The sequence below is a fragment of the Nannobrachium achirus genome, assembly GCF_963921795.1.
Source record: "Nannobrachium achirus genome assembly, chromosome: 18".
NCBI lineage: Eukaryota > Metazoa > Chordata > Actinopteri > Myctophiformes > Myctophidae > Nannobrachium > Nannobrachium achirus.
Window position 1 is genome coordinate 29,449,064 of NC_137825.1, and position 27,279 is coordinate 29,476,342.

At 40.9% G+C, this 27,279-nt stretch overlaps 2 protein-coding genes across 2 annotated transcripts; both read left to right on the forward strand.

Moving 5' to 3' along the window:
• Positions 1-491: 491 nt before the first annotated feature.
• Positions 492-6,857, forward strand: mrpl10 (mitochondrial ribosomal protein L10). Its single transcript, XM_080747589.1, has 5 exons — positions 492-595; positions 1,111-1,280; positions 2,126-2,290; positions 2,622-2,766; positions 6,299-6,857. The coding sequence occupies exons 1-5, from the start codon at positions 556-558 to the stop codon at positions 6,535-6,537; spliced, it is 759 nt and encodes a 252-aa protein (XP_080603715.1). The 5' UTR covers positions 492-555; the 3' UTR covers positions 6,538-6,857.
• Positions 6,858-13,354: 6,497 nt separating this feature from the next.
• Positions 13,355-27,163, forward strand: osbpl7 (oxysterol binding protein-like 7; the record flags this gene model as incomplete). Its single annotated transcript, XM_080747099.1, has 22 exons — positions 13,355-13,486; positions 14,253-14,393; positions 14,486-14,539; positions 14,626-14,739; positions 14,865-15,017; positions 15,145-15,274; positions 16,005-16,123; positions 16,279-16,368; positions 16,935-16,958; positions 17,506-17,653; positions 18,431-18,537; positions 18,988-19,159; positions 19,315-19,458; positions 20,027-20,163; positions 20,587-20,724; positions 21,376-21,439; positions 21,776-21,854; positions 22,720-22,864; positions 23,170-23,320; positions 25,333-25,459; positions 26,572-26,694; positions 27,055-27,163. The coding sequence occupies 22 exons, from the start codon at positions 13,355-13,357 to the stop codon at positions 27,161-27,163; spliced, it is 2,601 nt and encodes an 866-aa protein (XP_080603225.1).
• Positions 27,164-27,279: the final 116 nt, after the last annotated feature.

A 27,279-nucleotide genomic window follows, 5' to 3' on the forward strand; every position in this document is an offset into this window, starting at 1 on the left:
GTCACCGCGCTGCCTGCCTTACGTAAAATATTACACAAAAGTGTTTTGTAACAATTCAATCAGTGCAATGGTGGAAAAGTAAAAGTAGCAATACCACATTATAATGCATGTTCAAAACTGAGTAAAAGTACAAAAATATGAAGTTTGAAAATAGCCTATGTATAAAATAGGGCTAAAGTGGTTCATGTACCTATGTATGTTTTATAATATAATAATGTATACCTGCAAAGTAACTAACTATAGGCCTATAGTTTTCAAATAATTATAGTGGAGTAAAAGTACAATATTTTCCTCAAAGATTTTGTGAAGTAGGCCTGCACCTATAGCCTACTTTACTTTAGTATTTCCAATTTCCAATACTTTTACTTCCAGGTACAAATACCTAAAAATTGTACATTGTACAAAATACATAGGCCTACTACGTATCATATTGTAATGTTTAATTGAACACCCATCATTCCAGTAGAAAGATACAGAAAGCGATGCCATCGATTATTATAACAACACGTGAACGATGACGCCGCCACGCAGTCACGTGTGTTCGCCCTGGCAAAGATGGCGGCGACCTTGTGTGGAAGGCTGTTACCCAAACAAGGTAATACACAGTTTCATATCTGACATATTTTACATGTAGGCAAGTGATTTTTTTTTTTTAAAGGGAAGAACTATTAATAGTTCATTTTATAGATCGCTAATTGTTGTCTGATAAAATTGTGAGTTCCCTCTTCTAATTGCTATTTCTCTTAGATAGCTGATAGCTTATTGCTATTATTCATTCATATCCTGGTGATGAACAGGGACACATGGGCATGGCTGATATAAACTGTAAACAAACAACTTGCAATATCAAAATAAAGCAATACAATTAAGCGAGACATCAGTTGGGGACTTGGAGGGTTGTGGCTTCTACCATCATAGGCATGCATGGGCACATAGGTGTGCTGTGTATTATTCTCAAAGCCATGACATCACCTGACTGCATAAATGCTCATTATAAAACAGTGTGATTCATGCAGTTTTCCTTCTCTGTGAAGTAAAACCCAATTAAGGAAAGATAACGGCAAATTGTGACTATAAACCCTAACATGTATGATTTCTAACTCTTCTTAGGATGGCTGCCCCTGACACAGAGTGTGCGGCATGGGTCCAAGGCTGTGACCCGACACAAAAAGCCCATGCACATTTTGAAACAAAAGTTTTTGGCTGTCACTCAATACATTCCCCCAAAACCACCTATTCCCCGGGGCGCTTATCCACCCGAAACCATAGTAGTTCAAGAGGTAAGTAAACTGAGACCTTCTGTTTCTTTTAATGTTTTCTGCCTACTTATCAGTTTGATGTGTAATACATTTGCATTAGCCGCAAATTGCAACACTAGATTTTTTTCAAATCGGTTGAATCTAGGGTTGCAATACTCCCATAGGTCAGCCAATGCATCAAAACATTGTTTTGCTATCTGATTGTATTAAACTACGTCAAACTCACCAATATTGGAGCTGTATGGAACGCTTGGAGTATCCTCTTTTTATCTGCAAAGTGTTTGTTTCATAAAAACCCAGCGTAGACATGTTATGAGCTACTTTCTATCAAGAAATTCTGTGATTATTTTTTCTGGAGTTTGCTGGAGTTTGGAAGCGCTCGTGGGAAGTCACTCAGCGGTCCTGTGTACCACCTGGTACTTATAATGCAGGAGGCAGCGGGACATGGCGTTATAGAAGACAAGCTCTTCCGAAGTTCAACTGCTCAGATTTATTGACAGTTATAACTCATAACATGTCTACGTTGGATTTTTATGAAACAAACACTTTGCAGATAGAAAGAGGATACTCCAAGCTTTCCATACTGCCCCAATATTGGTGAATTTGACATTGTTTAATACAAGCAGATAGCAAAACAATGTTTTGATGCATTGGCTGCCTATGGGAGGTATTGCAACCCTAGATTCACACTGATTAAAAAAAGAATCTAGAGTTGCAATTTGCGGCTACATTTGCATACAGTCTAATAAGGTGATTGAGGAAATGTACACCTTTTTGAACAACCTAACCTTTCTTAACTTTATATCTAAATAGTACAATCCTGTCTTCTCTCTCCCAATTGACTCTGACTTCTGTTCTGTTTTTAGGAGAATGGCCTGATGGTGCTTTTAAAGAAGGAAGTAAAGAATGTTTTTCAGGACTGCAAGATGATTGCTGTCATCCAAAATAATTCCATCAATGCTGAAGACATGCTGATACTCAAGCGCAGACTTCATAAACATGGAATCACCATCAAGTTCATCCCCAATCAGGTACAACTTCCTTGCCCATAGCTATTTTGAAAATTGTGTCCAGAAGCATTTTAGGACAAGTCACAGAGGTGGATAGATGCAGGTGTCCACTAGCCATTTTTACAGCCATTTTCTCTGGAATTGGACAGAAAACAGGTGATTGGTCACCTGTCAAAGTAGCTTGTAGAATAAAAGCAAGGCTAATGACCAACACTACTAATGATCTTGCTGTTGCCTTCTGTAACCTTGCTCGTCTCTCTCTCACAGACACACACACACCTTTCCCCCTTTGTACAAGTATTCAGATATAGTATACAGATTTTCATACAGTCTTTGATTGTGTTATTTACAGATAATGAGGTCGTTTCTACAACACAGCATATACCGCAACATGTTGCCCCTGTTCAGCGGCCAGACAGTGCTGTTTGTCAGTAAAGAACCAAAAGTAAAGGAGCTGCTGCTGACACTGAGAGGCAGTCCTCAGATGGTTCTACTAGGTATGTATGTCACAGAATCGCCTACCACAAGTATGTGCATCTGTAACACTTATTTTAACCACTATCAACCTGGCACCCCTTTTTTGTCATTATAGCTCAACGTTTTTTTTTTTATAAAACCTGGAAACGGTTATATTCCAGCACACACCTGCTGACAGGTGTGTACTGCAGGACCCATGCACCTGAGCGTCCTGCAACTTTGACAGAGATCTGTCTGTGGTACCCTTGTGCAAATCAAACCGGTCTTCTTGGGGTGTTGTCTTTCTGGGACAGCCGCTTTCGCAGTCTTGTCTTTGACTTCACCAGTCTCACGGAACTTGGTCCTAAGTTTGGAAATGATGCGTAATGGAACACCAGCTTCCACTTACCCTATTGCAAAGGCCTTATCCTGAAGGGACAAAGTGGCATCTTTCCATAGTGGCAGTGTTGTTGCTTGGAGCATACAACACAAACTCAACAAAGTTGCCTATGAAACTCGACGTAGCTAATGAAATGTCCATGCCCGGAAAATGCATTTCACTTACTTAGTCATGGCCAGACGGACAGTCTTGCCAAAACAAATTTAGTTCATATCCGTAATTCATGGAACTCCATTGTTGTCTAAGAAAGTGTTAAAAATAAGTCCCAGAGTCTTGGTGCTTTGCTTTTGTTAGCACAATTCATAATAGTGATTAACACAGGCATTGTAATGTTTCATAGAATAACTTTTGAGTGGTGCAACCGCTACTACGTCTGGCTTTGTTAGTTACGATGAAAAGCTCCACCGGCTGTCCGTCAGTCACGTCACACTTGCACACACACTCCTTGGTTGCCAAACCACAACCCCCGCCCCTGATTTCTCACATGCCACTCTTCTAGTGCCACCATGAGGTTGCCGACCTGACGGTCGCGTATCTCCTGATTAGGGAGTCTTAATGGTGTGTATGTATGAGCACAGAACTCCATGTGGACTGGAGATGACTAACGTCGCGGGCAGCGCGGCCTATACAAGGAGATTTGCACAGGTGTGATTTTAAATCAGCAGATGGTTGTTCATTATCCATCCCTATGCATCCACATTGCCATGTTTACATTTTGAAAGCTCCTGCAATTGCTTCATAAAGTAACTACAATGCCCAGGTTCGTTGTAATTATGAATTACATTGCCCAACCCAACAGTACGGCTCTGGTTCTTGTTTTAATGCTTTTATGGACTACAATGGAGTTCTATGACTTCTAAAGATTTGCTGTATTTGCTTTGGCAAGACTGACCATACTGTAAGTAAGTAAGAGAAATGCTTTTGTCCACCTTGGAATTTCAATGGCTACGTTAACATAGCCTAGCACAGCTAAACAATCCACAGCTAAAACAAGGTGGGGATACTATACTGCAGTTAGTTAGCTGCATTAGTATGTAGTCTAGCTACGCCAAGCTAACATTAACAAGGGCAAATTAGTTGCATCTTAGCATGAGCAATAATAATGTATTCCCTCTGGCTATGCTGTGTCTGTCTGCCTCTCTTATGCCTATATGTGGATATCTCTATGTCTCTATGTGGATATCTCTATCCACATACTGTATGTCTGCCTGCCTGTGTTCCTGGTGCAGTATTCTTAAATGAATGATAACACTTGCACGATTCTATCACTCATTTGCAAGTCACATCACTGTGCATCGGTGAATTAATTTTGTGATACTGCCTGTCTGTGTGCTGTCTAGAGCTGGGAGCCTGCTATACAGCCTGGCTGCTACCTGGGCTGTGGAGGGGGCAGGGGTGGCTGGCTATTAGAGTGACAACGTCGCGGGGCACCTGCTGGTCCAGGCGCATAACACTTACGCATTGCCACATAGGCATGGATGCCTGGCGGCGTCGCCATTTCGATTCCCGATCCGGACGACCTTTGCCGCGTGTCACTCCCCATCTCTCCCCCATTTCCTGTCAGTCTACTGTCCTATCAATAAAGGCATACGCCCAAAAACAACTCTTTAAAAAAAAAAGAGTGACAATGTCGCAGTGCACCTCTCCGCTCTCCCACATTGTTGTTTAGACTCAAGTGGAGACTGACTAGGCTAAAAGATAGCTTTAGAATTTAGAAAGGGGTTGCACATCAACAATGGGTTTTCTCAGTGAAGTGCTAGACCCAATTCCAATATACATAAAAATTAGGAATTGAAAAAATCGCAAAAAGGTAGCTCATCCAAAACTTCATTCAGTACTCTCATTTCCATTTTTTTGTTATTGGCACACACCAACAAACGAACGCTTAAGTGTTTAGGCTATGAGCCCTTTAGCAGTGGTCTGATGAGCTTTAGAATGTTCCCCATTCTAAAGCAGGGCCAGGTTACCCCACCTATGGGAAGTTGCTCCCACCTATAATACTGACATAGTTAAATGTAGCACAAATATACTCCTATTTCAAACTTGCCTTTTTTCTTTTTTTTTACTCTCTTCAGTTAAAGTAATTACTACTACCTAAATAGACTGGTGAGGAAAGCGGGCTCTGTTGTTGGGTCCTCTCTGCAGGGGGTGGAGGAAGTTGCCAAGGTGCGAACGGCTAGGAAGTTGGACTCCATCTTGAACAACTCCTCCCACCCCCTCCATCTTGAGATCTTCAGTTACTGGAGTAAGAGAGGAAATGACCGTTTTGTCTACCCAGGGCGGAGATGCGAGAGACTAGGAAAGTCTTTTGTACCGCTTTCTCTCAAGCTGTACAACGAGACACACAACGGTCGATTGACAAGGACTACCTTCCTAACGTAGGACGACGGTAGCCTTTTTTTCCTTACTGGAACTATATCTGCACTGACTTTGACCTCTAAGGACCTTCCAGGGAGGGTGTGTTTTTGTGCGTCTTGCCGCATCACCCTTTCTTGTTTATTTGTATTCTTTTTTGCTAGTTGTTTTTATCGCTCTGACTTTTGGACACTGCACTATTAGGTTGTGTTAGTAATTTTCTTTTAGTATTTCTGCTTGTGTTTGACTTGATGTAGAGATACTTGTTGCACTAACTAGCATTGACTGTATGGTCACTTTGATTTGGGCACTGTATTATTTTTTGATAGTCGTGCTTTAAGACACTTTATGTATATATATTATTCGTTCCCTTTCCTGTTGTACCTTGCTCTTACTGTACTTACTGTACTCTGTACTCTGTTCTTGTTTTTTCTTTTTATCTTTTTCATACTTCTCTGTAACTTTGTAAATAACCTTATACTGCTGTGCTGCCTCTGGGCAACAAATTTTCCCCCTTGGGATAATAAAGGTATCTATCTATCTATCTATCTACAGTTTTCACTCCCCATTCTAAAGTGAATGATAAGACCTTGAAAAACAAAGGCTCAGAATCACTTGACATGATTTAAAAAGAGCACTGACTCTTCTCGGCATATCACAATATAAGTGAACATTTGGTGAAAATAGCTGAGATTTGGTGCAGAGGGAAAGACCAAGTGGACCCCCTGAGGGGCCTCACCGGTCAACAAACTATACAGGGTTTAAGAGTGGATCAAGGTGTCACAGCGCCACTAATCTTCCCCGTCCTGTCCCAACAGGAGCCTGCATTGAGAACACGTTGCTGAGTCCAGAGGGGCTTCTGAGCTACTCCAAGCTGCCATCAGTCACTGTGGTGCAGGGAGAGCTGGTGAGCGGCCTGACCATGCTCACCTCACGGACCGCCGCCATGCTGCAGCGTCACCCGGCTCACCTATCGGCCCTGCTACAGCAGTACGTCAAACAGCAGAGCCCCGAGGCCGGCGAACAGGAAGCTCCCAAGGTGGAGGAGACGGTGTAAAGTTTCGGTCCTCGGAAGGTACCCGGAACTGTTGCCTAGCAGCATCGTGACGCAGAAGGAGGCCGAAGTTGAGACGTGCACTCGGAGTTGTCTTCACCTTGTTTTGGCACCAGTGTTGCTGTCCCAGCTGAATTGAGTCAAAATTGAGTCTTGTACATTTGTGTGGGACGGCTTAATCCAGTCAAAGTCTTTGTGTGCAGCCGACTGTACATAAGCACCTCTGCAGACTTGAACTAATGTCCACTTTTATATCTGCTGTGTCAACCCTGGCACTGTTGAGTTCTTACAGTGTTGCAAGAACTCTAGTGTCATCATTTCAGTGCCGTTTGGGCCCTGCTTGTTTGTGATTTTGTTTTATTTTATTTAAGAAAGGAACTTGTCATTGCCCATTACAAATAAATTATATCCTGGTTCACACTGTTAACTGTCGTTCCATCATGCAACTTTGTGATTCTTTTATTGATCTAATGTTGTCCACTAGTGAAGAGATGTTGGTGAAAAAGTATTACAAATACTATAATGTAATAGCCTATTTCTTACCAGTTTGAGTTGATTAGTACATTGTGGGTGCACTGGGTGGGGTCGGATTAAATTCACACACCACCATAAAATCCTTTAGACCGTGTGTAGAAATAAAGCAGTGATTTTTTGTTAATCAGGGCCAATTTCAGTAGTTTATTACTGCCCACTTTTCCAAATGGAATAAGCTACATCTATTGACAATAATTGGATATCTTGTAGAAAAAAATAAATTTGATAAAATAATAATCTAATTTCATCCAGATTTATGTATTCCCGACTTCTAGGCTATGCAAGACCATGTCTGCATCAGCAAAAATCAGAACAAAAATGTTCTAAAAAAGTTGGGATCATTTGGAACCAATTTAATCTCGTATGAGTAAGTGCAGATGGCAGTACAGCTATCGATGCCACAGTATACGTCTTCTACAGACACCCGTGTAATTCCAGCTAATGCGGATAATGCCCTGGACACATTGCGCATGGCGCTGCGCTTCCTTGCGACGCACTGCTCTCCTTGGATTTGGAGGGCGCTCATGTCGCCCATTGAGAGGTAATGGGACAGACGCAGACGAGATTATTTTTGACTGAAGTGATTAACCTATACATTGATGGGACATTTTATTTACTATACTTTTTTTCCCCCAAAACCCCACGCGAAAGAATGATTTCTAAATCGATGTCCTCCTCGTGACTGTATCGTTTATCAAATGGCTAAGTGCGCAGTTCACTCGCTGGATACATCAATTAACGAGGATTTAAATACACACCATGACCGTCCGACGCGAATTTCAGGTAAGAACATCTTGATGGTTACTTTTCCGCGAGTTTGAAACAGTCTTTAATTGACTTTATAAGTTTAAAGGACTTTAAAGCTATGATGTTTAGTTGGCGAAAGTGTTGAACCTATACTTTTAAGGTGTGGGGGGAAAGTGTGAAACAATCATAATGGGTTTGTTTTAGATAGAACACCCTGGATAACATATACACATGGGCCTTCCGTGTTGTAAATATTATAGCCTCTGTGGATCTGTATTATTGGCTATACTGTAGCATTTCCCTTACAACTTCAAATGGGATCTGTTTTTGTAAACTTGAAACATTTTCTTGTTATTGCCTATTTGTAGCCTATCCCAAAACGTTATTTTACCTGTTCTAATCTCTTGTTTCTTTCTCTGATCTCTAAGCATTTAATGGGTGTTGTTATTGTCACTATTCATGCCACCTTATATGACCTGCAGTGCTGGCTGCCACAACTGTTTAAAATTTCATGATGTAATTTCATCATTCCCATGTAGGCCTACAACTTATGCAATTTGTGTAAGACCTGTTGGCCAGTTTGAGGTACTCATGAACAAGGAGAATGAAAATATCATCTGAAACTGAATCTTCTCTACAAACTAAAACATGTAGCTTAGTTGCAAATATTTGAGTGAAGTATTACAGTACTGAAAGTCAGTGTTGAGGATCACAGTTTTTATTCTGTATTCAGTTCCTGATTTATAGACTCATCATCCCATCAATTAATTGTGGGCTAATAGAGTCCTGTTCCACATTGTAGCATTCTACCACCAGTATCATGTTTCCACATTAACATTTCACTAATTAGCTCTGCCTCTTTCCTGTGGGTCAGAGCACCAGTCCAATGGGCAGTTTATTTGATATTCTCTCACTGCAGAATTCACTCCAGGCCCAAAGCATGACATGAAGGTTTTTGTTCACAGTAGATCTTGACGTGTTCTTTTCGTTGGTCCTTTGAGTAAGCAAGCTTGGAAGCCTGCAAATCCTTTTATCCTGTTTCCACCACATGCTTTCCTGACTGAGGTCCACTCCACTGCTCTCATCCTTCTCTGTTCTTATGTAATAGCAAAGCAGAGTTCTATGCTACCTTGGAAAGAGGGGACATCTCTGTTTTGAATATGACAACCTGTATATTATGAAGCATAATACACAGTCAAATCTGGACTTTTAATTCTGAGAGTGTTAATTCTGGGGCACCCTCCTTCTTTCTCTCTACACCAAATCTCTCTGCCATAGATCTGCTATTTAAAAAAAAATGTGCTAAATGTTTTCCCCAGAATAGGGACACTATGTTCATGTGGTCTTACAGGTCTGTTTTTACACTCTCAGAGAAGAGTTAGTTATAACACGATTTTACTATAACCACGGTACAGATTCATCAACAACAACAACAACAAGTGCAGGGTTTCACAGCTGATGCATTTTCCACTGACAAGAGATTAGATCACCTGTTGAAGGTCTACGGACTGAAACGTTGTGTTCCCCATTAAATGTTTATTTGCAATTGAAGACGGGAGTGTGTGTGTGCGGGAGTATTTTCCTCTGCAGTGACTAAAGTACCTCACATTCAGTGCAAATGCACAGATAAGAAAAATGCCAAAACACAGGGTTGGCAGTGATTAGGCATAAAAAACAAGTGTTATTTGAATTCCCCCTCTGATTTCTGGTATTGTGCCATACAGGCTCAGTCATTTATGTCATGTATGACTTCAAGTGTCTCCAGTGTGTAAGTGTGCACTGCACATGGTGTTTTTAAATGGGAGATGAGATGTTTATTCATCCTTTATTTAACCAGTTATCTCTTTAGTGTAGTAATACAAGGAATAAAGATCAACTGGTAATGTTCAGACTCCTTGTGGCGAGCCTTTGACCACAGTAATCTATGACAGTGGTCCCAAATGATTTTGAGGGGGTCCCCAGATGATTAACTTCATGTGCAGCATTGTTTTCTCACTCAACAGTAAACAAAGTCAAACCAACATAAAGTTTAAGTGTGTAGAGAGGATATCTGGACTTTTCAATACCTCTAAAATGACATTAAACATTGGACAAATTGTCAAATATTAGAGGCAAAAACATGCACGCATGTAGATCAGCTATTTTCACAATAGAACTGTGTTATACAAAATGTAATGCCTCAACTCTTAGTGCTCGTCAGGGTGGGGGGTCCTCAGTTAAAATGTGATTATTTTGGGGGTCGGGCCTGAAAAGGTTGAGAACCACTGATCTATGATATCATATCTGACGTTGGTACTGCATACATAGGCATGGACGGATTAACCCCCGCGAGGGCCCCTGGCCGATAATTTTTTAGGGGCCCCCCCAAAAAAAAAAAAAAAAAAAAAAACTTTTTTTTTTTCATTTTTTTTTTTTTTTTTCAAATATTTTTGAATTGGGGGGGGGGGGGGGGGGGGGGGGGTGGCAAAGGTCAGGCCAAAGGTGGTACTGCAGCTGAAAATGCTCTGAGAGCCATTCAAAAATGAGAGGCTCTCTATTCAGGAGTGGTAATTTAGCCTCAAACCTTTTGAAAAACGTTTTTGGGACATAAACAATATGACATAAATACTTTTTAAATGCATGGTGTATCACCTTTAAGCCATGATGATCATCTGTGGACCAAGAAAGCACCTGTAGACAACAGAGGAGGGGCCCACACATTTGATTTTTGCTTAAAATATACATTTAATTTTTGTAAATTGTCATTGACCACGCAGGCCAGTTCCCCCAAGGGCCCCTGAGAGCCAAGGGCCCCTGGCAACGGCCCCACCGGCCCAATGGTTAATACAGCCCTGTACATAGGGACATACATACCACAAACGTATGTGAAGTGAGTGGTGGTGCTGCTCCTGATGATGATGATAAACCCAGGGGGTTGTCACAGGGGGTCAAATAAATACTGATGACATGATACAATGGAAAAATCAAACCTCGGTTCGAAGTGAAGCAGTGAATTTTCATTCTATGTGTTCTAGAGCTATGAGATCTGTGTTCTAGATCTATACATTCTATGTGCTTCAGTTCTATGTTTTTATGAATTTTGAATGAATGAATGATTTTATCTGAAGGGCCAAATTGTCATGTGAAGATTGACCAATCCTCAATCCTGGACGCACAATACACACAAAGCCACTCCTTGGACGCACAATACCGCTTCAAAAACACACAAAAAAACACAACACACATGCATATCTCCTTGTATGGGCCGTTCTGTCCGTGACGTTAGTTACTTATGTGTATGAGCACGGATCTCTGAAGATCTGTACTAAATACACACAAAGTGAAATGTAGGAGCGGTTTGCATTGTTTAAAGACATTTCACTATCTGATGATCATGGCAACATTAACAGTTTTGGTTTGCATGTGGAGAAGAATGCATTAAATTTGGCTTGAAAATAACTTATGTGGATTGAAAATAATCTAGAATAGTAATTGATGGTATCTTGGTGATGACACACTCAAAATAATTACTTTCTAACAAAGCTTGTTTTCATCCCTTCCTTTACACGGAATCGTCCGTTTTGACATTGCTGTGCTTACAGGTCTAACTTTAGCTTAACTATAACAATCGTAGCCCCTTTGGCACATTATTATTTGTTGTCAGTGTTCTCTGCCTTATGATCTTGTTACTGTGTGTCCAAGTGACAGGTTGCTAAAAACGGCCCTGGAAAAAGCCAATTAGTGTGCTGGCTGTTAATCCTGTCCTCCCAGGCGCTGCTGGGCCTGGTGCATGTGGCATAACTCCTACACTAGCCTGGGGACACTGTGAATGTACAACATCATATAACATAACATTAATTGAATTCCATGCAGGAATTATTACGCTGCCTTTAGAAAACTCTAATTCTGTATGTACATTCGTTCGGTGACACCATGTCATGAACGAAGCAGCCCTTCTGCCCAGACCTTCTGCCCAGACTTATCAGTAAAATAATGAATACGATTACAATGAAGAGGTGTGACATAAACATTTCCAATTAATCATCACCTTTCTCCAAGCAACAATGATGTAATGTTTATTTATTTGAGTCTACTTGTCTTTGAGAATGCTCTGATGGCCCAAAGTGACACAATGTCCAAGTACACAGTAGCCACAGAAATCTCAAGGGATCCATAGTAATTTCACAAGCTGTTTTTGTTGTGAAAAGAATTCGATTGGCCACAGCGGTCTTCATTCAACTAATCTAAGCATATAACAAAAATTAAGTCAACCATTACTAATGCATGCATGCGCAGAAAACATTATAGTGGGAAATATGACTACTTGAGTCTTCTTAAACACTTACAAATAGTATATGCCATTTATTCAATGTTTTTGCTCCAGTGGTTTACTTCAGATATGTTTTTCACACCTGCAGAAGAAATAATAGGCCCAGTGAAATTTGAGCGAAGTGGTCACTGGCCAGTGGCCAGTGAAACTGACTGCCATGACTTGTACAGAGAGTTCGCCACTCACCTGAATTAGGTAACAGGATTAGAATGAGGCCTCAGCTCTGTTCAGTTAATACTTTCTCCATAGTTTGTGAGTTCAGAGGTCATCTGCCCAGTTGGGTCACATAGGACAAGGACAATAACAACAGCAAAAGAACAAAAACACAGAATAAAATGAAAACGGCATTCAAAAATCCCAAGTTAGTTGCACAACATTACTTGTACATGTAATTGTAATTGACTTGTTTGACATTATTATTATTATTGTTGTTGTTATTATCTTATTATATTGTATGGTTGTGTCAGCATGTTTTTTTGGTGGAAAATGTCTGACCAACATTTCACTTCTAGTACAGTACCTACATGAGTAAACCTCTTGATTCTTGCTCTCATATTCCTTCATACAACTGCACTATTTGTGAAGTAGCCTAATTTATATAGATGAAACAGAAAACAGGGCTGTTAGTTATCAGTTACATTGACCATCCAAATGTACTTTACTTTTAAGAGGTTTATTATAATAATATTTATTGGAGCATCCCAGTCACTAAAGTTTAATTGTATTATTCTTCTGCATTTCTTTACTTGATCCTCAGCATCACTATCATGTGGGGAACATTTTCTGAAAATAGCAGATCTACCAGCTCACAACGCCAGCCATTTTCAGGGAAGGGATTTGGTATAGAGGAAAGAAAAGAGCTGACCAAGTACAGAGCCAGCCAGCCCGCCTTAACTATATTAAGTATAGAGGTTTTAAGTGTGTTTTTATTTTTATTTTTTTTACGTTCTGTTTGTGATGTCTTTTATATAATCACAGGTCATATATAGGCATGTTACTGAAAATAAACAAGGTATCTCAAAATAAGTTGGTAACAGGATAAACTAAAACAAACAAACAAGAAACATGCTTTCATTTCACCATTTAATTCAATGACTGCATTTCCTTTCTCTTTCAGACTCACTTCATCCTGACATGAGAGACGCGGTGTAGCTGGTCTCATCGGATCTCATTGTAAAACACAACCAGTGATACGAGGAAGAAAAGACATAGGTCACTCAACATTATAAAATGGAGTCTTACGGGTCTGCGCTTGACCGAAGCCAGTCACAGATGAGTGGACCGGAGAAGTCATCTCCAACGTGCTACAAACCTATCCACTCCCGAAGTAGTAGCACTGCCTCGTCTCGTCACTCAAAACAAGTTAGTCAGGTGACTATGTATTTTCATTTTTAAAATACATTTTGGCACAGTACAGTTAAGTAGAGAGAGAGATAAGAAAGAGAACTGGTTGCAAACCCTGTGATTTTGTGGCACTATTCATTTTAACCACCAGGGTGCACCCTGTGTTCACTTTTAACAAGGGTATGACTACCATAGTGTTTTCTCTATTAGTTTCCCAATTTTCATTTACCAATTTTCGGTTTTGCCTATCAATTAATCGATAATCAATCGATAAGGTTATCAACTATCAATTCATGAATTGATCATTTGCATCCCATCAAAAGATATAATAAAACAAAACAAAACAAGCAAATGCTTAAAGATTCTACATTCGACAAGCACTACACCCTTCATTAACATCTCAAATTGCCACCATGTGGAATGTTTCTGACTGATGCATGTGACATTGTTGTAGGCTACAAAAATCAAAGCTATATAAAAAAAACTGTAAGCAGGGTCTGCTTCGCTCTAATTAATCCTTTGTGCACTTTGGTGGCTGATTATACAGAGAAGCCATATAAGTAAGCAAGACATACTGTATCCTTAATTTGTATCCCTTTATTTTTTAGTTTTATATGTCTATTCTAATGGATATACCCTCTGCAGGTTTTGTGTTAATGATTGCTTGAGTGTTTTTTATTTCGGCAGCATTGGAGGTCAATTAATTTTCATCATGAAAACAAAACAAATAAACTATAAATTATCCACAAAAAATTGTGTATTCATTCACAAATATTTCCCCCAGAACTTCAAAGACTGGGAGGTGATGGAAGATGTTCAGATGGAGATTCAGACCAATGAAAACCCCCAAGACATGACTGCACCAGGTATTTGTGAGGGATACCTGCTCAAGAGGAGGAGATGGCCTCTCAAAGGTTGGCACAAGGTGAGAAATCACTTACATCTTAAAGTGTGGGTCTTGGATGTAGACTGTTTCAGTGGGTTTATTTTCAGCCTCAATGTCTTTCTCTTTTTCAGAGATACTTTGTCTTGCAAGCGGGGATATTGCGCTATTCTAAAAATCAGCAAGATGTAAGTGTACAATATATATTTTAAGATGTATGTGAACGTTTATGGATGAAAATATGAAAGTGAACATTCAATACGCTTCCCCAAAGATCTCTAGGGGGAAGGTCCAGGGCTCGTTGGATGTCAGTCTGGCAGTGATGTCTGTAAACAAGAAGTCAAAACGTATTGACTTGGACGCGGGCCACATTATCTATCACATGAAGGTAAACTCAAATCTGAGATGAATTCAAGAACTGCTGTTGAACAATCAGTTTATTGAAACCAGTGCAAAAGTAAAATACATGCACAGTGATGTGACTTGAAATGATTTGGGCCTTTTTATCTCCAGGCAAAAAGCCATGAACTCTTTTATATCTGGTTAACGAAGCTACAAGCCCACCGCATGTACAAGAAGAATGAGGCAGCGCATGTCCAGAACGGCTTCATCCAGGCCCTGAACCATGGATCTGTTGGTGGGATGGATCGGAGGAATGGAGATCTGGTGATTATCAATCACACAAACTATCAAATGAAATCTACACATTGAACTAAGAATCATTCTTATACTGAGCTGTGGGATTGACCCTCCTCTCCTCTCCTCTCCTCTGTCACTTTATTCTCATTGCCAGAATACCACAGGCATCTACACAGCAGAGATGGCTGGAACATCAAGGGTGTTGCCTTCAGCTGTCACTGGTGTTAATGGCAAGGTGTCTGCCTGGCTGCAGCAAACCCATGACACAGACAGCTGTGCTCAAGGTATGGTTTGGCATTTGGGATGCATTTCCTCTCTATTGCACGGTGCTCTGAAGAAGTACAAACCTAAACTAAAACAAGCATTTTGAAGTACTGTATCTCTGGATTAAGTTTATAAAACACACCTTCAGCAATACAGTATAAGTGATAACGTGCTCAATGGAAGGACAGACAACAGCCTCTACCAATTTCCCAGTACCAACACACTGCTATCCATGCCTTAGTTGTAACTTTACAGTACAAGAAAATAAGAAGACACAAAACTTGCCATAACAGAGACTGTCTCTCTAGCCATGTGTGCGGAGATGGCTGATTTATTGCACAACAGCTGTGTAATCACAGCTATTTCTCCTCCAATTAGTTTGACTCAGGCTAGGTTTACTGTTTACTGTACATAATGTCTTGTACAGTTTGTATTTTTCATACTATGTGATTTTCTTTGCATAGTATTGTATATTTGTCTGTCATTAAATGTTTTAATTAAGTACAAAGGACCCCAATTGAAACAAGCCGTAGGCTTTCTTGGGCTAAAATCCTCTTAGCAGACCTTGTAGTCAACTGTACTTTTGTTTTGCAAACTGCTAATCACCTCCTCTAGCACCACCGCATACGGTATCATTGTGAGAGCCTCACTAACCAAAATGTCCAAAACATTAGTGATAGACCTGAGTATTATTACTTGAGTCCATTTAGAGTCTTTTATACATCTATGACGTTTTCTTTCTTCTCCTAGAACTGAATAAATGTCAGATGGACCTGACGGAATTGAATCGCTTGGTCCAGAGGCTCCAGACCCTAGAGACAGGCCAGGTTTTCAGTAATGGAGACCTGCAGCGCATCATTAGCATGCAGGTATGGTATGATTTGTCTATGTAATGTATTTCATCTGTTGATGTGTCTTGCCATTGTTGCTAAACTATGATACTGTTCCATACTGCATACAAACCAAAAAGTGTACAAGTACATGAGAATGGGATTTTATTGATTTGCCTTCTTTTCTAATGCAGAATCTATCACTTGAGAAGCCAAAGAAGTCTGGGGAAAGAAGAAAGATGTGGGGTCACAGTCGTACACTCTCTCGAGTGGAGGCCAGAATGGTAAGAATGGTCATTATCAGGACTGTCAAAAATAAGCGAAGTATTAGCCTATAAACTTTCAAATGATTTTAAATTGATTAATTAATTAAAGGTGAACTAAACCCTGGGTCAATTTTATGAGTTTCCTGCCCTCTAAAGTTGTCAAATAATCAAAATGGCATCTTTTTACACAAGAGAGTGTTGTTAAGTGGCACTTATAACAGTAAAGAACAACCTTGAGTGTAAAATGATTAACCATATTCAGCTAAATCTAAATCTATACATCAAATGCTGCTGTGTTATCACAGAGTACTAACAGTATACCAACCTCAGCCTGGCACCCTAGGCCTTTAGATGATTTTTGACCTTTAGATGGCAGCAAACTCACAAACATTTTCACAACCTTGGGTTTAGTTCCCTTATATGGTAATGCACTTTTATATTCATGTTTTGATATTGATATTTAGATTTTAGATTTCTGAAAATTGACATTGAAGTCAAATGTTAAACTTACATTTGGAATTTGTTTTAAGCATTTGACATCCCAACCTCCTAGTAACGTTTTGGGACCTCTCTCTAATCCAAAGCCTATTCGTGGGATAACTAAATCGGTGAGTCACCTCTGGATAGAATGTGGCACAGCTTGATCCCAATAAAGCTGTGTCATGTTATTCATTCATATACTGTGTACTCTAGACGTACTGTGTGTTACTGCATAGTAAATGGAAGTGATCGAAGCCGGATTATCCAGGGGAGGGGACGGAGCAAATCAGTAGTGATGATCCTTTTGTTAGTACTGTATAGTATATAATGAAAGAGTCTTGATCTGTTTATGTGCTGCTGGCTGCCAAATACATTATAGCTATTGTACACATCCCACTTTCTGACATGCTACATAATTCTATAATAATTGAAACATATACAGACCTGAAGCTACTGTTTGTGTCACATATAGAACATAGCAATGGCATTTTTGAATTTATAAAAAGTCATGTTAAAGAAAAATAAATAATGATAACAGAACACTTTTTTTAATCCGATTTTGGCTGTGCCACATAATCAAACACAGCACTGGCGTGACCAAGTCATAGCCTTATATTTACATATAAGTTAGAAAATTGTGTTGAATAAGCCAGTGAATTGTCCACTGCCCCACAGCTATCCTCCAGTCACCTGGGCACCCCAGCTCACCTGGGCACATCCAGCCCCTCTGTTCCAGACTGCATCTACACCCAGTCTCCTCCCACTGTCACCTCCCCCGAGGGCAAGAGAATCCATCAGGACATCTGTGCCGTGTCCCAACGAGGTCAGAGTCAAGGACATTAATTGGTCTTTCTTTACAGTTAGACACACACACATAAACACACGCACGAATGCCTACACTAATAATAATATTAATGGATTTATAGCGCTTTTCTAGGCAAGTTGCGAACTCAAAGCGCTTTACAATGGTCCATTCATCATTCATACATTGGGAAGTGAAGCGGCGAACAGCCGACACCAGTGTCCTCATACTATGTTGATTCTTCAAAGTTTTGGGGACATTGCATTGACTTAAAGAGGTGGTGCCATAGTTTTGTATGTGTCTATGAAGTTAACATTACTCTAATAGACCACAGACTGGGGTTATAATGTGCATAACTGGTGGGTGTGGCCACATAAAAACATCATTTTAACACTCTCTATACGATTTTTTGGAGTATAATCCAAAAAATAGTATAATCATAATACCTGATCATCATGGCACCGCATCTTTAAATTGATCCCATACCAGAATACGAATGGCGAGTTGACCTGGCATCCTATAGTGTATATAGCTTCAATGCACAGATTATAGATCTTTTGCTTATTCTACTGTTACACCGTTTTTGGTTTACCTACGTTTTTAGATGACTATTTATATGCATTTGATATATTTCCTTGTGCTGTCTTGCTTGTTGTAAATCACTCTGGATTAAGACCGTCTGCTATAAATGCCTAAATTGTAAATTGTATCAGTGATTTGACGTAGATGTGAGGGCCACATAGCGGCCTGAACCTCTAGTTTTCTAAAAACAGCCCTGTTGTGTTTCTTCCATATCAGTGCACACGTCCCTCAAGTCAGTACATGACATTCTAACCCAGGAGCACCAGAGACGGCAGGAGGCCTGGAGCAGTAATAACATCCATCAGTCTAACACGCTGGCTCAGGTGAGCCTCATCCTGCACATCCTCTACCACAGTGGTTCTCAAACTTGGGGTTGGGACCCCAAGGTTTAATACCAAACTGACCAAACTGTCAAATATTAAGTAAGTAAGAGGCGAACATTGTGAAAATAGCCGATCTACATGCTCACAACGCCTTGCGTTGCGCTCTGCTATTTTCACAATATTTATCTGTGGAACCGAGTCACATTAAATGTAATACCTACAATTCCAAGTGCTTGTCAGGCTGGGGGTCCCCAGTTCAAATATGTTTATTCTGGGGGTCACAGCCTAAAACGATTTGAGAACCCCTGCTCTACCAACTTTACCTTGTAGGATTCTTTGTCTTCCCTGCATCTCATGCTGTTTTTCTTTCTTTCTTTCTTACTTTCTTTCTTTCTTTCTTTCTTTCTTTCTTTCTTTCTTTTTGTCTCTCTTCTCGCTCTCTCTCTTCAGGCTGGAGCAGCTAACAGTCCGTCACAGGAGGAGCCACCCACGGCGGTCGACTCTGATGGGGAGTATTTTGATGCCAGTGATGACATCATCTGTGGAAGCTCCTCTGAGGTGTCTGACGAATCAGGGCTGAGTGAAGCAACTACAAGCAATTCTGAGCCTGAGGCTGGTCATGGTGTGTAGATGTAGCAATAAAAGTCGCACCCGATGATGCCGACTCCTATATCATTCCATACTGTATCTGAAGCATGCATGTTATGCAGACTTTTTTTTGTTTTTACTTTTTACATGGTATGATTTTTAATATTTCCTTAAACTCCTCTGCTGTAGTCTCAGCCACACGCAAATACCGGGCCAGTATCGGCAAAGCTCCAAACAGCGTTCCCAAGAGCACATGTCATCGCACCACCCTGCCTGCCCACTGTCCAGACAACAGCCATGTGGGCCTCATGCAAATCCTCTACAACAACATAGGTAAAAAGACCCTTGAACTGGAGTCATAACCCTCCACAGTTCACCTGACGAAGACATAACTTTGTCATTTGTTGTTTGCTGAGCTTGTACAGACTTTACTTTCTTTTGATAAGTTAGACACTTATCAAACCTGCACCAGCAACAAATTACACTGTATGGATATGCTCAACATTACCTTTTGAAGTTCGTAAGCAGTACGATAGGCAAGGATATTGACAATGTTTTTTGTGGCAGGGTCCTAGGGGTTGAGCCCTCTACACCTGTCTGTGACTGTGTGTGTCTCTATGGCTAATGTGTGTGAATGTGAATTCATAATGTCGAATCCACTCCCCCGCCATCCCTCCATACTGGGACATCATCAGCTATGATGTCATCAATATGACGACAGAGATCCACAGGGAAGCCATGTTATTACTAGATCCCTGTTTTGTTTTTACCCCATCGTAGGTGGTTATACATTCTGATTAATCTCAGGTCCAAAGAGCACCTTTGTGATGGTGTATTGGAGTATTTGCAGTGTTTGTTGTTCAAGCCCTGCACTGCTTCTCAGCTGTGGTTTTGTCCACAGGTAAGGACCTGTCCAGGGTATCCATGCCTGCTGCCCTCAATGAGCCCATCAACCTTCTGCAGAGACTGTGTGAGGAGCTGGAATACTATGAGCTGCTGAACACTGCCAGCAACACACAGGACCCTTTCCAGAGGATGGTACGGCTGTCCACAAATATGCCTGTCCCTTATTTATTAAATACATATATTTATCCCATTAAGACTGACAAAGAAACACGACAGCCAGGAGCGTATAAGTTGCTTATCTGTATGATTTATTTTAGGCAGTCTAATAATGGGGGCAACATTTAATAAATTAAATACATTTGATTCTTGATAGATCGTTCTACATCATCATTCTTCATCTTTTAACCAAACCATTGAGTGCTTTGATAAATGGTCAGCAGTAATGTCAAGTATTGAAGTCCCCTGTGAGTCCGTAGTCAATTTTTAAATATGCCAGAGCAGTATGGTCCTTTAAGATAAAGAAAACAGTATGTATAATCCCAAGTTTTCTTGGTTTTTCACACATTAAAAAGGAAAAGAATTAAGGTGAGTGTTGTACTTGTGTGTCTCATACAGGTCTACATAGCTGCCTTCGCCATCTCCGGCTACGCTACCGCTACCTTCAGAAACCGCTATAAGCCGTTCAACCCAATACTGGGGGAGACCTTCGAATACATCAGCGAGGAGAAGGGCTTCCGCCTCATCACCGAGCAGGTGCAGTAGGAGGCAGTTCACTCACTGTGGATGTTCGAAGAGGATGTATTTATTTGTGATGTAATATCTTTTGTGAGTTTCTTATGCTGCTCAGTCTCAAAAGTCTAAAATTCTAATTCTAATTCATTCTGTTGTTGGCAGTATCTTCTATCATCTCAATGCATATAATGTACCCATATAAAAAAATAAGGCTTGGCAATATATCAAAAATGCAACGATATCGAGGTATCAACATGCGATATACATTTCAACGAAGACAGCTTGAAATGAGGAATTGGTGTATGCATGCATGTAGCACATGCATGCAAAAAAGCAGTCCATCTGCAACCAGGTGTGGGTATTTCAATAAAACAATTGTTGAGAAATGGAAATAATTCTATGTGTACTGTGCAGTGTGCATGCATGCATGGATATGCTATTAATTATCTGGGTTTGGCAGGCAGCGGACCTAAAGCAGAAAAACATTAAATACTATATCATACAATTGTTTTACTAATATCGTGAGTAATATCGATATAGACGTATTCAACAACGTAATCGAATATCAAAGGTCTTCCTCTGTTTAATGTCTGATACCTACTGTAGTCTTGGAAATTATAATTGTATCAGTTTATGATCAACATTTTAATGATATTTTTTGTCTTCTAATAGGTGTGCCACCATCCCCCCATCTCTGCCTGTCACGCAGACTCAGAGAACTTCTCCTTCTGGCAGGGTGAGGCTCTGTCAGTATTCCCGTGTAGCAGAGTAGCCCTGCCTGCATGTAGCCCAGAGCCTAATATCTCCTTTGTCCAAGGGGGCTCAACCTTTGGCGGAGGGATATGTATGTTATTATGTTTGGTTTCCCATGCGGGAGACCTGGAGTTTGAATCCAGGAGCTTACACCAGCTAGCACTTAGCTTTTATGGTTCAGTGGTCACTGGGTACTCTAATGGTCTCTCTCTGCATGCCTTGTGATGTTGTGTGGGCAACATTTCCTGAGCTAATTCTTGGACATGCATGCACATACTGTATACTTACCAACCAACTCTTCACCTCCCTATCTTAACAGACCAGCGATGGAAGAACAAGTTCTGGGGGAAGTCATTGGAGATCATGCCCACAGGAATGGTGAACGTCACACTGCCAAAGTAAGATTCGTAGCATGGGGGAGAACAAAAAAATTCTCTGTTAACCACTTTCAACCTGGTGTCCCTGTTTTGGGCATGGCATAACAGTTGAAATTTCAAAAGATTCTGATTTTTTTTATTCAAAAGTAGCAAAAATAGCAGTTTTACAAATGCAGAACCTCTCTGATTATGGTGCATTGTGCTCTTGTAGTTTGGCTATTTTTGCTATTCGTCATGAAATGAAGTACACTGATATGGCTTAAGTGGTTAAAATATATCCTTTTTTTGAGTACTTGATCTCCAAGAAGTGACAGTTCAGTCTCAAGGATATTTGCTGTCAGACCAGTGATTCGAGAAAAGACTAAATCACCTTTTCTTATTTTGCTGGAGGCTGCTGCCTCAATGTCCAAAAATGTTGACAGTGCAACTGCATTTGACTGATTGTACAAAATATGATACGATGGCTGATGTTGTCTGGGAGATACTCATTCCTCCTGGTCATATCGAAGTGTCCTTTAGCAAGACACTGTAACGCTAACTGCTCCCGACAAGAGAGTTGATGCTTTGCATGGTTGCCTCTGTCATTGATGTGTGAGAGTGTGTATGGGTGAATGTAATGCATATAGCTATGGTGAATGCTAACCTGGTGAGTAGCTAACCTGCTGGCGGTGGTGAATGCTAACCTGGTGAATGTTAACCTGGTCTAACCATTGGGAGGTCTAACCAATGCTCAGTCCCTGCACTGGTCAGTCCCCGCACTGTGCTTGCTAGGTTGTATACTTTGTTTTCTAAGGTAATTGAGCTGCACAGAGCAGTACGTTTTTGCTGATATAGCAAATGATGTACTACTGAACCTCATAGTTTGTTATCCTGGTATTTTGCACAGGTATGGAGACCACTATGAATGGAACAAAGTAGTGACCTGCATCCATAACGTCCTCAGTCAGCAGCGCTATCTAGAACACTATGGAGAAGTCACCATCCGCAACCTCAACAACAACATCTGCACCTGTAAGATTACATTTGTCAAGGTGAGTGCAAGTGTGCTTATATTATGGAGCTAAAATGGTTGAATAAATGCTGGTTTGAGATAAGAGTTTTAATATCAACTAATTAATTAGATTTTTTCGTTTTTTTCTTAATCTATAATAATTTATCTACATTTGTGATTGTCTTATTAGACATTTTGTTAGGGAGACTATTTAAGACTGATCTAACTTTTATTATTACCGGCTGAGCTGAAGTACTCTTGTCCATTTGCAATGACATGGCAATGTTTTGTTAAGCAGCATGCACACTGCAGTAGGTTTGTCTCACACAGTTGTATTTGTTGCAGTCTCGCTATTGGGGTTCGGACACCAACAAGAATGAGGTGCAGGGCACAGTTCTGGACAAGACTGGGAGTGTCATTCACCGGTTTGGAGGTCTGTGGCACGAGGGCATCTTCTGTGACACCCTACCAACTCCCAAGTGTATCTGGAAGCCAGGTGAGCCACCCAAACAGTCCCAAACAATGAGTGTCATTTATGTGCTTTAGATTAAAGTATAGAGTGAATGGAAATTGGATATGATAATGATAATTCAGTATTTTCTTTCCTCAGTCCTCATATTGTATTGTTGTATTGTAAAGCCCCTTTTCCACTGGCCCAACTCCACACCACTCCACACCACACTGCCCACTTGTGGCAGGTTTTCCACTACAAGGAGCTGGGTAGAGTGGTGTGAAAGTGGTAATAAACGTGGTACTAAAAAGTATCCAATCTAGAGTAGGTCTGAGCTAGGCCAAACAGGGCCAAACACACATAATGACTGATCACTCACTGACTTTTCATTTAGACCACCAGGATATAGTTGTAATACATGATAATAGATTCTATTGTGTTATAACCACTATCATAATCTATTATAGTGTATTACTAGTAAGACACCTGAGGGTGGAATGCGACCTCAGGGTGACATGCAACCTCGCCCTAAAGGGCGAGGTCGCGCCAATTCTTGACCATCTGGCCAACCACAGCGTTTCTCTGACGATTCTAGTTGTTGTCATTCTGGGGGGAGTTTGTTCATGTTTTTGTGAGGGTATCAACCCTAGGAGACACGGGGAGAACATGCAAACTCCACACAGAAAGGCCCTATCGCTCACACCCTAGGTTGGGTTGGCGATAGGGCCTTTCTGTGTGGAGTTTGCCTAAACATGGAGATGTGGTACAGAAGGACTCATATATGGGCATAAAAAGTATGTCATGTGACATCACTTCCTGTACAGACAGTCAGACAGACAGCCATTGACTCCGACCTAACAATGGCTACTGTCTATGACGGTAGTTCCATATGACATATTGGACTAGACTATCTCCATATATAGTGTTATCCACATCTCCATGTTAGGACTCATATATGGGCATAAAAAGTATGTCATGTGACATCACTTCCTGTACAGACAGTCAGCCATTGACTCCGGATTAACAATGGCTACTGTCTATGACGGTAGTCCCATATGACATATTGGACTAGACTATCTCCATATATAGTGTTATCCACATCTCCATGTTTAGGCCAAACAGATTCGCTCCATTTCTCCATGTATAGGTCCAAATGCCCAACGTTGAGCTTGACAACGAAACGTTCTTAACACAGCCGCCCCCATATTTACTTTAGAAAATATGTTAAATTCTAAGTACGTTTCGAGTACCGGTTTGATACATCGACTTAAAGTTGGATCCAGGCCTAATAACTTTATCTGGCCGCCCCGTTGCCACCTCCAAATGCCCAACGTTGAGCTTGACAACGAAACGTTCTTAACACAGACACCCCCATATTTACATATATAAAAAGTATGTCATGTGACATCACTTCCTGTACAGACAGTCAGACAGACAGCCATTGACTCCGGCCTAACAATGGCTACTTTCTATGACGGTAGTCCCATATGACATGATGGACTGGACTATCTCCATATATAGTGTTATCCACATTTCGTGTAGCCGCCCTAGTACAGGAAGTGATGTCACAACTCGCTGACATCACACTGACATCACAGAGGATACGGACGGTCACTCAAGCGACACGGTTCTTCAGAGTATATGCGACCTTCGGTCGCAATCATAGTAATACATTAATACTTTATAGTGTAGTATAATCACAGTTATAATCCATTATAATGTATTATAATTTAGGATAGTTGCAATACAAATTTATATTGTATTATAATCACAGTTAAAAGGGTCAATTTGTTTCTTACCGATAGGGGTACTTTTGTATAATGGAAAATGTAGATATTTTTATGTGGTGCGGTGTGGTGCGGTGTAGTGTGGTGCTTAAGCTGCAGTCGAAAAGGGGCTTAAGTGGCACAGTCTCAGTTTTTTTAAGGAGGTGTACTTTCAAGGAATTTGAAATCAGATCACACCCTGCAGGTTTCAATGCTACTAATGAGTGTAGAGCCAGGTGTTACAGTATATTATAGCACCTGCTCACCACAGAGGTCTCTGTGTCTCCTCAGATCCCCAGCCAGAGGATGATCTGCTGTACTATGGCTTCTCTAGCTTCGCCTTGGAGCTCAATGAGCTGACCCCCGAACTCAAGCCTTTCCTGCCACCCACAGACAGCCGCTTGCGCCCAGACCAAAGGTTGGTGTCTCTTACTTTGGGGGCTGTGCAGGGATATCTAGGTACACAGGTTTTAACTGTTTCTTCAGCAATCTAGTTTTCAGCACTCTCTGGTGGATACATTTGTGGACAGGATGACATACACTGTATGTCATGCAGTATTATGCTTTCCTACTGCATGGTAACACTTCAACTTGACTCAACTAACAGTACTTGCTTTGTTGGTTTTCCACAGGAAAAAGGTATTAAATTAGCTAGTGCCTACCTGCTACTTTGGGGTATCACCTCTGTTGAAGTTATTATTATTATTAGAAACTGTGTGTGTGTGTGTGTGTGTGTGTGTGTGTGTGTGTGTGTGTGTGTGTGTGTGTGTGTGCGTGCGTGCGTGCGTGCGCGCGCGCGCGTGCGTGCGTGCGTGCGTGCGTGCGTGCGTGAGTGTGAAACAGAGATAGAGGCTGAAAAACAGCCAAAAAGGGCACGCACATTCAAGGCCATATACTGTAGGCTGGGTGCTAGGCTAAAAACAGCTGTGATGTCAGGGGAACGACACTAACAGAATCCCTTTATGCCCATATATGGAGTTCCCTGATGTCATCAATAATCCCATATCTAACAGGTTACATATGGAAATGCCCATATATGGAGACCACTTTGGCCACACTAACAGAATCCATATATGGCCAAAACAGATGACCAAGACAGCCCATATCTGTGTGGCTGGTTTTACAGACAGGGATCTCCATTTATGGGCATAAAAGGGATTGTATGTATGATGTCAAATGTCATAGAGTCATAGGACTTTCATGTAACGAATAACTGAGTAAACATGTTTGGGCTCTCACAGCATATCTCCATATACACTACAGTGCATGGATCTCCATATATGGGTACCAGGGGTCTCCATATATGGGTAACTGGTCCGATATACATCACTGGCCAGATGGCCAAGACATGGCGCGACTTCGCCCTAGTACAGACACAATGTCAGTGGCAGGATTTTAATCCCAGAAAAGCTAAAATGTCGGTCTAGAATCAGACAAGAATCAGACATCTTTACCATTTTACCACCAAACGGCACAAATTCTTGTTTTTATTTGGCAGAATTGTTGGATATTGTTCTTCTCTTCTCACAGATTGCTGGAAGAGGGAAAGTTGGAAGAAACGGATATTAAAAAAGATGATATAGAGGAAATGCAGAGGGAACGAAGAAAGGAACTGACCAAAAAGGGAGAGGATCACATTCCACGTTTTTTCAAGTGAGATATTGAAAATATCCTAATCGATCAACTTGCTTGCAATATTTTACAGATGATTATTTTACCATTTTGATGTGTATGTATACTATTACTAGGTCCTTACCTGTTCCTTACCCGTTCAACCCACTCATCCCCCCCTCATCTACCCTCCTTTCTTATTCCTCTTTCCTTCCCTCCCTCTCCTCCTCCTCCTCCCCCCCTCCTCATCGGATGGACAGACAGACAGACAGACAGACAGACAGACAGACAGACAGACAGACAGACAGACAGACAGACAGACAGACAGACATTTGGTCGTTTAATAGTCAGATGTATTTATATGGATAGTAAAATGGGAATCTCTCCTATCTCATCCTTCAGGAAAGCCAAAGATTCCAGTGGCAGAGACGTGTGGCTAACGAATGGAACATATTGGAAACTCAGGGAGAGTCCAGGCTTCGCTAACATCGAAAACATGGCTCTGTGGTGAGGTGATTTTGGACCGTCTGCAACAGAAAGTGAGAAAATATGAGAGGAAAAGAGACAAAAAAAATGTAGCACAGATGAAGTGCCCTGCGACTCCTGCAGACAGTGTAGAGCACAGAT

What these genes read in the sequence shown, in the direction of transcription:
- mrpl10 (XM_080747589.1), top strand. Translation starts at nt 556, where the DNA reads ATGGCGGCGACCTTGTGTGGAAGGCTGTTACCCAAACAAG. An exon ending in AAGGCTGTTACCCAAACAAG is followed by an intron (nt 596 to 1,110) that starts GTAATACACAGT and finishes AACTCTTCTTAG; the next exon opens with GATGGCTGCCCCTGACACAG. An exon ending in TCCTCAGATGGTTCTACTAG is followed by an intron (nt 2,767 to 6,298) that starts GTATGTATGTCA and finishes CTGTCCCAACAG; the next exon opens with GAGCCTGCATTGAGAACACG.